At 48.2% G+C, this 11164-nt stretch overlaps 1 protein-coding gene across 1 annotated transcript in view; it reads left to right on the top strand.

Moving 5' to 3' along the window:
* Positions 1 to 2303: 2303 nt before the first annotated feature.
* The window catches only part of DARS1 (aspartyl-tRNA synthetase 1), a 311292-nt gene continuing 302431 nt past the window's right edge, over positions 2304 to 11164 (top strand). The window contains exon 1 of the mRNA XM_063933716.1: positions 2304 to 2395. Coding sequence (XP_063789786.1) covers positions 2373 to 2395 — 23 coding nt within the window. The 5' untranslated portion in view covers positions 2304 to 2372. The remainder of the gene's footprint in view (positions 2396 to 11164) is intronic.

Genomic DNA, 11164 nt, shown 5'->3' with positions numbered 1-11164 from the left:
TGCGCGGTCCGTCTCCTGGGACCGCGACTGGATCACAATTTCGACGGGTCTCAGCTAGGGGACCCGCTTACCTCCTCCCTGAAGTGTGGCCACGCGATCCAGGAGAGCGGCAGCGGTGATGTGTGCCTTAGAGGAACCGGAGAGCCTCCGCTGCAAGTACCCGGCAACCAGGGCGCGGGAGTATGCAGCGCCGCTGAGGGAGGTGACGGAGCCGCAGCACAGAATGTCAGACTGACATGCCTGTGCTGCAGCCCTTGAAGTCTTCTTTCTTCTTTAAAAAAAGCTCTTTTCAGGGCTGCCTAGCGCAGCCCCACCTGTTAGCTGCCTGCACCAACTTACAACCTGAGCTCCAGTGCCTGGAGGCGGGGCTATAGAGGAGGCGTTGCAGTACATCCTGGGAATAGTCAAAGCTTTCGCCTGTTGGTGCCTCGGATCAAGATCCAACTCTACACCCCAATGTTATTCCCCGTGGAATACCGGTGTACCCCGCTGCAGAAAACAGGATTAGAGTCACAGACAGAGGTATAAAGAGTGAGTTGAGACCCAAGTAGGAGGGTAGATACTAGATGAATTTAGACTCAACCAAAGTGGTAGGTGCAGGTGTATTTGGGCCCTCATTCCGAGTTGTTCGCTCGCAAGCTGCTTTTAGCAGCTTTGCACACGCTAAGCCGCCGCCTACTGGGAGTGAATCTTAGCTTATCAAAATTGCGAACGAAAGGTTCTCAAAATTGTGAATAGAAATTTCTTTGCAGTTTCTGAGTAGCTCGAGACTTACTCTTCCAGTGCGATCAGTTCAGTGCTTGTCGTTCCTGGTTTGACGTCACAAACACACCCAGCGTTCGCCCAGACACTCCTCCGTTTCTCCAGCCACTCCCGCGTTTTTCCCAGAAACGGTAGCGTTTTTTCAAACACTCCCATAAAACGGCCTGTTTCCGCCCAGAAACACCCACTTCCTGTCAATCACATTACAATCACCAGAACGAAGAAAAAACCTCGTAATGCCGTGAGTAAAATACCTAACTGCATAGCAAATTTACTTGGCGCAGTCGCACTGCGGACATTGCGCATGCGCATTAGCGACTAATCGCTCCGTTGCGAAAAAAAAATAACGAGCGAACAACTCGGAATGACCACCCTGGTGAGCAAGAGTTATCAGTAAGGAGAACAGGAGGGAAGATGGCCATAGTCATTAGACTTCACAATCTAGAGGGTCTGCACATAAGAAGGTGCATGACGCCACCAGGATATTGTGCGTGCAGAGCCGCATGTGGGCTGCAGCTGTGTAAATGGGTGTGGGTCATAGGGTCGGCAATAACTAGGTCGACAGTCACTAGGTCGACTACTATTGGTCGACAGTGACTAGGTTGACACCTGAAATAGGTCGACATGGTAATATTGGACAAGGTTGACATGGAAAAAGGTTGACATGAGTTTTTTTTTATATTTTTTTGTGTCATTTTTTTTGTAAAGTGACTGGTAACTCCAATTAGTGCACCGTGTCCCCTCGGCACAGGTTATACCCCTTTCACATCGCACAAATAACCCGGTACCGACACGGCATATTGCCGTGTCGAACCGGGTCAGTGTGCGATGTGAAAGCACACTGGCCGATTTAGCGGGTCGCCTGACCCGGTAAATCAACCCGGTAAAAAAGAAGAGTTTTACCCGGGTTGATTACCGGGTCAGGTGCGGTGTGAATGGGAGCCGTGTCGATGCGACACGGTTCCCATTCACAAGATAGGGAGAGGCGGCGCTGGAGATGAGCTCATCTCCCGACGCCGCCTCCACCCCCGCCCCTGCTGCGCGCTCCGTTGTTATGGCAACCGACCCGGTATATTGCCGGGTCGGAAAGCCAGCAGCGGAGTGCAAATGCCGGATCCCACCCGGTAAGTACACGTTTGTCTTACCGGGTAGGATCCGGCATTTGCAGTCTGAATGCAGCATTAGAGAATCTAGACGCTACCGTTACCCGTTCCCAATCGTAGTCCACGTGGATCATAAAGTATAAAAAAGTGAAAAAAATTAAAGGAAAAAAAAGTGAAAAAACTCATGTCGACCTTGTCCATGTCGACATATAGACCATGTCGACCAATGGTGGTCGACCTAATGAGTGTCGACCTAAAGACCGGATACCTTGTAAATTACCTCACTCAGTACAGAGAAGACCACATGCTCTGCAGCTCTCTGCCAAGCGGAACCGTATCACCACGGAACTGTAGTTTCCAGTCCGAGCCTGGCTAGCTGCCTGCACTCAGTCTCTGTAGTGTGTCACAGCTAATTCCTTCCCCCTTTTCAACTCGGTGCACGTTGCTGGTGGAATCCGGTTTTGAGGTTTGCTCTGGACGGTCCCATCACATCTGTCTGCCCGCGCCATGACCAAGGAGGAGAACAAGGGGTAAGGGGGGCGTTATCCCCGGCCTGCCCGGCGCGGCAAGAGTTACACGCAAGCTGTCAGGCGGAGCCACAAGTACCAGCAATCTCTGGTGGCTGTCAGGCTTGCTGGGACTATTAGTTCCACAACACTTGCCCTTTACCTGCCGCTGTCACCCAGCCACATAGTAGTTATTTACTAATAGCCAATGCCAGTAGCTGAGTGCGAGACTGTGCTGCCACCCTGGGGTGCAGCCCCTACCCATAGCATATCCTATATTACAATTGACTACTGTATACACCATGCTATTTGTAAACGTTGTTATTTACATGTACATACATAGAGAGATGAATATAAATATTTTGCCTTGGGTGTATAATACTGTGCATAGGAAGAGTCCCTATTGACTTGTTGAGGATTGCATCATGCTGTCCTGCAGGGTTTATCCAGTATCCAGTGTGAATGTGTGAGACCCTGATGCTACAACTACATTATGTCAGTGGCTCCCAAACTTTATTGGAGCAAGGTGCCCTAGAGTATCAGCATTTTTTTTCACAGATCCTCAGTGCCAAAAGTTTTTTTTTAGAAATTCAGCAACAATTATGAATTTAAGTGTTTGTGCTTACCTGATATCCATAGGGTCAGTTATGTGCTGGTGGTCAGGATTGCATTGCTCTTTGTCCATATATTATGAGGGAATCTGTATGTAATACCAATGGCCGGGATGCCGGCCGTCAGTATATCGACAGCGGGATCCCGGCCACCAGGATGCCGGCAGCGGGGTGAGTGCTAGTAAGCTCCTTGCGGGCTTGCTGCTTTCGCCACGATGCGGGCACGGTTGCATGCTGCACTCTCCACAGCCTGTGGCGCCGGCATAGTACCGCTGTGCGGGATCCCGGCGTCGGCATTGTGATCAACAGGATCCCATGCGGCCAGTATGAATGGCAGCCATCAGCACTGGTTTTGCCTATCGCATTAACCAGAAACAATTTGATTTGGTCCTGGACCACCAACCCACTGTGCCCAGTTTGGAAACCACTGATTTATGTGTATACAGCTGGTACACTTTAGTGCCTGTATGCACATAGGTTATAGACACTTTAAGCTGTGTATCTAGACTGTGCACTTTTGAGCTAAATGTATACAGACGGTACACACATTATCAGCTTTGTGTATACGGACGGTACACACACTATCAGCTTTGTGTATACGGACGGTACACACACTATCAGCTTTGTGTATACGGACGGTACACACACTATCAGCTTTGTGTATACAGACGGTACACACACTATCAGCTTTGTGTATACTGACGGTACACACACTATCAGCTTTGTGTATACTGACGGTACACACACTATCCGCTTTGTGTATACTGACGGTACACACACTATCCGCTTTGTGTATACTGACGGTACACACACTATCCGCTTTGTGTATACTGACGGTACACACACTATCCGCTTTGTGTATACTGACGGTACACACACTATCCGCTTTGTGTATACAGGCGGTAATCACTCTAAGCTATGTACATACAGACGTAACACACACTATCAGCTTTGTGTATACAGACGGTAATCACTCTAAGCTATGTACATACAGAGGTACACACTATAAGCGACATTTGTACAGATGCTACACACTATTAGCGACGTGTAAACATGCTAGGCCCTATAAGCGACGTGTGTGCGGGCGCTAGGCCCCATAAACGACGTATGGGCCAAATATTCTCTGTAAAGTGCTACCGAATATGTGTGTGTGTTATATAAGTAACTGGTCAGAAGTAAAAACAGTGGATGCTTGCATATGTCTCGTATGGAGATAAGAGTACTGCATCTTCTTCCTAGTGCGGTCTATTACTTACAATTTTTGGGGGGTCTTTTTCATACTTTACGATCCATGTGGACTACGATTGGGAACGGTAACCTGTGCTGAGCGCACCGAGGTGCAAGGGGATGCGGTGCACTAATTGGGGTTCCCGGTCACTTGACGCAGAAAACGACACACAAAAAACATTAAAAACTCATGTCGACCTTTTTTCATGTCGACCTTTTTTCATGTCGACCTTTTTCACGTCGACCTAATGGCCGTGTCGACCTATTACTAGTGTCAACCATTAGTCCCATACCCGTGTTACATATGTCTTGTACAATAACGTGATCAAGCTCGTATCTTATGGTCCGTAACCATATTTGGTCATGTAGGCCAGAATGGAATAGTCTCCAGTTTTGCAAATTGCCTTATGTAAAAGTTTCCAAAAAGTAGAAAAAATTTGCTGAATGCTGCCATTGTAAAATATGCGTCGCTGGAAGTTCTTGTTCCTATATTTTCAAGGTGCAAATTGCTGGATGTAATAGGGTAGAAGTTTCAAAATCAACGAAAACACGCTGGAAAAAGCCCATGCCACTGATGATATGTGAGTCTTAAACCCACCACACATTATTGGCAGCTTGACTTCTGTTGAGTCCTGTTGGTGAAAGAGTGCTATATAAATAAAATTATTAATAATAATAATAATAATAATAATAATATCATCATCATCATCATCCTCTAAATCACAGGCTGTTTCATATGAAGATCTGGCGGTAAGAGTTGCTGGGAAATCACTGTCATAAGTAGTTATGAAAGCTTATATCTAAAGTGGTGGGTAACTAGTGGGACTGGGGCATAATGTGACACTCTCAGCTTCAGTCTAGCTCCTTCCTGCTTTGTTGTCTTATTTGTTACAGTATAATGCTTATTTCACCCTTTTGTTCTTAAGTTCTGTGTCCTTTTTTGTTTGCGTATGTCACATCCCAACACAGATGTCACTAATTATATTTTGTTTTTTTTTATCAACATATTTTACTAAAATACAGTTAGATTTCTGCTGCGGGGTACACTGGGCTCCACAACATTGGGGTGTAGAGTAGGATCTGGATCCGAGGCACCAACAGGCTCAAAGCTTTTGATTGTTCCCAAGATGCACAGCGCCGCCTCCTCTATAACCCCGCCTCCGTGCACAGGAGCTCAGTTTGTAAGTTGGTGCTATGCAGTAAGCAGGCACTTAACAGGAGGGCTGCCTTAGGCAGCCTATTGATAGCTTTTTTTGAAGAAAAGACTGAAGAATTCTTCTAACAAGACGTCTCTTTTTTTGACTGCAGTTCCATCACCCCCAGCGGCGCTGTATACTCCCGCGCCCTGGTTGCCGGGTCACTGCAGCGGAGGCTTCGGTTCCTTCCACACGTCAGTCACACACACACACCGCTGTCCTCCCGGAATGGGGGAGGTAAGGGGTCTCTTGGGCCAAACTTTACCGCGATCCAGCGCGGCCGTGGGAGGCGGGCCGCGCACGCGCTGGTGTGGACACTGTTATTGGGCAGCCGCTCCACTAGTCACCAGGGACAATAACAGGGCACAGGTCTGTTTTTTTAAAAATGTAAATAATCCCGCTTTTCACTGCCCGCAGCGCCCGGTGAGGATGCCAGCAGGGGGAGCAGGTCTGACCTGTGGCCCCAGCCCCAAGGAGCCATTTCTACAAATGTTCCCGCCCTGGAGCTGCATTTCTCTCCTTCACTCCCTGTCAGCAGCCATCACAGACAGAGCTGAGCTGTTCCTGGGAATGCTGGGGCAAATCCTGCTCTGTAGAGCCACCAGATCGCCAGCGCTGTGCTTCTTACAAGACACTTATGTATTCTACCTGTCACTGGGACATTGTTAGTTAAGAAAGAGTGCATACATTCAGGGTTGTGTGGTACAAACACCCTGTGATATACATCCAGTATCTACTGTGCTTTGTTATATCTATTGTTGACACATATAGCCATACTGAGTATTACTTTGTATTGCTAGTCCAGTGCAGTTTTATGGTACATAACTTCTGCATGGTACGTTTGTGACTATATATGTGTGTGCATGTAGCTGCTGCATGGCTGCCTTATTGGGGTATTTCATTCAGCGTGCTACTCCTATATTACTATACCTGAGGGGGCTAAGTGTATCAGGTTTTTCTGTTTAATATAGGATTGGTTTCAGAAGGTATACTTACAGTGTATTTTTACTTGTGATCTGTAGTCACACTATATATCTCTAGAATTCCCGGTTTGTGCTGTCATAGCTTTCACTGAGGGTTCTTGCTAGGTATATCACTGCTTAGACTTGTACCAGGTTGCCCGATATTGTGCACATTAGTATGTCAGCTACATGTGGCAACGGAGTTGGGGCTTCTCCCACATTACCTGGTGGTGATGCCGCAGACGCTTTGGAGGAAAATATGGCAGCTGAGAGTTCAGGTTCAGGGGGTTCCTTACCTCCCAGTGGGTCTGTAGCACCGGGGGGCATCACAGGACCCACCTTGGGCTACATTTTCCACACTGTTAAACACGCTTGTAACTAAATTGGCGCCCCCTGCGGGACCACCTGTGCCACTGCAGCAGTTTATGGTCCCTGCTATTAATCCGCCATGGGCAGATCATATCTCCACTCAGTTAGAGCATTTGAACCGGTCAGTGATTAAATCTAAGTGTTACTCTCGCCTGCCTAAGACTAAGTTGTCTTCTAAACGGGCCATTACCTCCTCCCAATCCACTGTTATCCCGGACATGTCCTCTGAGGAGGATGGTGCATATACTGATCCCACAGACACCTGACACAGATGTTTCTGATGGGGAAGGGAAGTCATTGGTGGATGTCCCGGATTTGATTAAAGCAATTAGGCTCATTCTTCAGGTGTCTGATGATCCTGAGGTTGTCTCTAAGAAACCGGATAGGTTTAAACGTTAGAAGGTGGTTAAACAAGTTTTACCTCATTCTGAACACCTGGTTGACATACGTTAGGAGTCCTGGGAAAATCCGGGGACAATAGAATACCGAATAAGAGACTGTTGGCTCGCTATCCTCTCTCTGCGGAGATATGTAAGCATTGGGAAAATCCTCCGCCCGTAGATTCTCATGTGGCGCGTATGGTTGTTTTCTCTGCTCTGCCAGTAACTACCATCACCTCTCTGAAGGAACCGACGGATAGACATGTGGAGGGTTGTTTGAAAGCGATTTATACCCTAACGGGGGCTGTGCATAGGCCAACCATTGTAGCAACATGGGCTGCTGAAGCCGTTGAGGCGTGGGCTCAGGAGCTTGAAGCAGAACTGCCTTCTAACGCATCTGAGCATGCTCGACAGTGTCCCTTGTATATTACCACGTCTTCTCTGTACGTTAAGGAGGCAGCCTCTGATGCCAGGGTGCTCGTGGCCAAGGCTGCTACTACGTCCGTCTTGGCCAGACGTATCCTTTGGTTGAGATCCTGGTCGGTGGATATGGATTCCAAGAAAACCCTGGAGGTGCTTCCTTTCAAGGGAGACATTCTCTTTGGAGAAGACGTCAATAAGATTATGGCTGATCTGGCTACTGCTAAAACAGCTTGCCTACCTAGTACGGCTCCTTCCGCACAGAAGGCTAAAAGTACTTTCCCTTGGCCCTTTCATCCTCCAGGAAAAGCAAAAGGTCAGGTGTACCCAAAGCAAGCTCGTGCTTCCAGACCTGCCAAGCCAGACCGAAGCGTGCCTGGGCCGCCCGTCAGCCAGCTTCCAAAACAGACAAGCCTGCCACATGACTGGGCGGCCCTCTGGGGGATCTCAGGGTGGGGGGCCAACTTCTAGGTTTTGCCCAGGAATGGTTGAAGACCACTTCAGATACCTGGGTGAGGGAAGTCGTCGCTCGAGGTTACACCATACCCTTCAAGAATCGTCCCCCTCATCGATTTTGCCTGACAGATGTGCCTCTGGATCCGGCAAAAGCAAACACTTTGCACTCTGTGGTACATTCCCTCCTGACCGCAGCAGTACAGGTGCTTCTGGCTCAGAGAGGCAAGGGGTACTATTCACGCTGTTCCTAGTCCCGAAACCGAACGGGTCCTCGCGGCCCATTCTCAATCTGAAGTCCTTGAACAAGCATGTGCGGGTCTCCAAGTTTCGTATGGAAACTCTGCGCTCTATTGTTCTGGCCTTGGAGCTTGGGAACTATATGGTCTCCCTGGACATACAGTATGCCTACCTACATATTCCTATTGCGGTATCTCATCAGCAGTACCTGAGGTTTGCGGTGGGCAACCTTCATTACCAATTTCGGCCGTTACCCTATGGTTTGACAACGGCTCCCCGAGTTTTCACCAAAGTTATGGCGGTCATGATGGCTATACTTGGACGATTTATTGATCCTGGCGAATTCCCCAGAACTTTTCCTGTGTTATCTCGATCTGACGGTCCAGTGCATGAAGGCCCACGGGTGGCTGATCATTTGGCAGAAATCCACCCTGGTTCCTGCTCTATGCATGTTACATCTGGGAGCGTTAAAGGACACTCACAACCAACGGTTGTTCCTGTCTCAGGAGAAAGTCCTGAAGCTTCAGGACAGGATTCGATGCTTCCTATCTTGTCCGCAAGGGTCGATACATTCGGCAATGCAAGTGCTAGGTCTCATGTTGTCGGCTTTCGACATGGTGAAGTATGCTCGATTCCACCCTCGCCCTCTGCAGAAGTTAATTCTGACCAAGTGGGACGGCCTGCCTCACCGGATCAGATCTCACATGATCTCCTCCTCTCCGGAGGTCCGCCTGTCACTGAGCTGGTGGCTTCAGGACCAACGTTTGAGCAGGGGCCGTCCCTTTTGGATATCCAACTGGGTCCTTCTGACGACAGATGCCAGTCTGAGAGGTTGGGGCACGGTGATGGAACAATACTCTCTTCAGGGTCGGTGGACCAAGGAGGAGTCTCTGCTCCCGATAAATATTCAGGAACTGCGGGCAGTGTTCAATATGTTGACAATGGCCCAGCATCTAATACAGAACAGATCTGTTCACGTACAGTCGGACAACGCCACCACAGTGGCGTACATAAATCATCAAGGCGGTACTCGCAGCAGCATGGCAATGAGGGAAGTATCACAGATTCTTCAGTGGGTGGAGCGCCATCTGCCGGCCATATCCACAGTGTTCATTCCGGGCGTCCTGAACTGAGAAGCGGACTATCTCAGTCATCAGGACGTACACGCCGGAGAGTGGAGCCTCCATCCGGAGGTGTTTCAACTTCTCGTGAACACGTGGGGTCTTCCAGATGTGGATCTGATGGCGTCTCGACACAATCTGTAAGAAATCATTTGGTTACTCCCAGCGCTATTAAACAAAGGACAATGATACGAGTAAAGATAAAAGAATTATAGATATTTATTTTCCTAAATAAAATAAAAAGAGAATCTATAGGTATCCAATTTTTGAAATACAATGATTGAAAGGGTTAATCAATTCTATATGCGGTGTGTAACTGGTGGGGAGTATATATAAAAGCTCATAGAGGGTAATTGCACATCAATATGTTTAGTAACTCAAGGAAACATTTAATTGTTAAAAAAATGCAAGTGTGCTCCTAATACCGGTATACATACATAAATGACACAGGACAAACACATAAGATTAAATTGAGAAGTATAACTCCTGCTAGAGACGCTTGTGAGGTTTATTCTACCAAAAATAGCATTAAAGGTGCTTGATGATTGTAACTCTTATTTGGTACTGTGTCCAAAAAAAAGTGCTTAAATGTATCCAATCCTAGATACAAAATGCAGTCTCTCCAGCCAGGGTCTTTAAGCAGTAGTTAGGCAGTAATAGTCGATATGGATGAAATCCAAAAGTTCACTCACCGCTATATGTAAGTCCCACTGGTGGTCCTTTTGCCGCTGTAAGAGTCTTGTATAGGTGTATGAAGGAAACAGGTGTCTGCCGGCAGACAAGTTGAATCCACAACGGTGGTCCGTATATGAATAGCGTGTGTCCAATCCGTTTTCGGTCTCGACACAATCACAAGGTTCCGGTCTTCGGAGTAAGGACAAGGGATCCTCAAGCAGCGTTCGTGGACGCTCTGGCAATTCCATGGAACTTTCAGCTTCCGTATGTGTTCCCTCCGGTGTCACTCCTGCCCAGAGTAATACGGAAGTTCAAGCAAGAAGGAGGAAACCTGCTTCGGGTCGCTCCAGCGTGGCCCAGATGGCACTGGTTCTCCGATCTACTGGGTCTCTCGTGGTATCGGCCCCTTCTACTTCCACAACGACCAGACCTCCTCATTCAGAGCCTTTGTGTTTACCAGGATTTGGCCCATCTGGATTTGACGGCATGGCTCTTGAAGCTTCCGTCCTGAGAGCCAAGGGTTTTTCTGAGGCGGTGGTTCAACCTATGTCGAAGGTTCGTAAGCTGGCTTCTGCTCGGATCTACCATAGGGTCTGGAATGCTTACTTTACTTGGTGTGTATCTCACAATCATGACGTTTTAAAATTTATTATGACCAAACTATTGGTCTTTCTACAACAGGGCCTGGACTTAGGCCTGCGTCTGGCCTCCCTCAAGGTTCACATTTCTGCCTTGTTGGTTTGGTTTCAGAGAAAAATTGCTACCCTACCTGATGTCCATACATTCACTCGGGGTGTGTTGCGGATCCAGCCTCCTTATGTGCCACCTGTGGCCCCTTGGAACTTGTCGGTGGTTTTGGAGGCCTTACAAGAGTCTCCATTCGAACCTCTTGCATCTGCTGATCTTAAGTGGCTTTCCCTTAAGGTCATATTCTTGCTGGCGATTGCTTCAGCTAGATGGGTCTCGGACTTGGGTGCCTTATCCTGTAAGTCTCCCTATTTTATTTTCCACTGTGACCGGGCGGTTCTTCGAACGCGGCCCGGGTATTTACCTAAGGTGGTGTCTTCCTTCCACCTTAACCAGGAGATTGTGGTTCCGGCCTTTAATTCTCCTGAGTTGTCCATCAAAGAGCGGTCTTT

The sequence above is a fragment of the Pseudophryne corroboree genome, chromosome 7 (genome assembly GCF_028390025.1).
Source record: "Pseudophryne corroboree isolate aPseCor3 chromosome 7, aPseCor3.hap2, whole genome shotgun sequence".
Classification (NCBI taxonomy): Eukaryota; Metazoa; Chordata; class Amphibia; order Anura; family Myobatrachidae; genus Pseudophryne; species Pseudophryne corroboree.
Note: the sequence above shows the minus strand (reverse complement) of the source record. Positions and strands in the feature narration are given on the sequence as shown.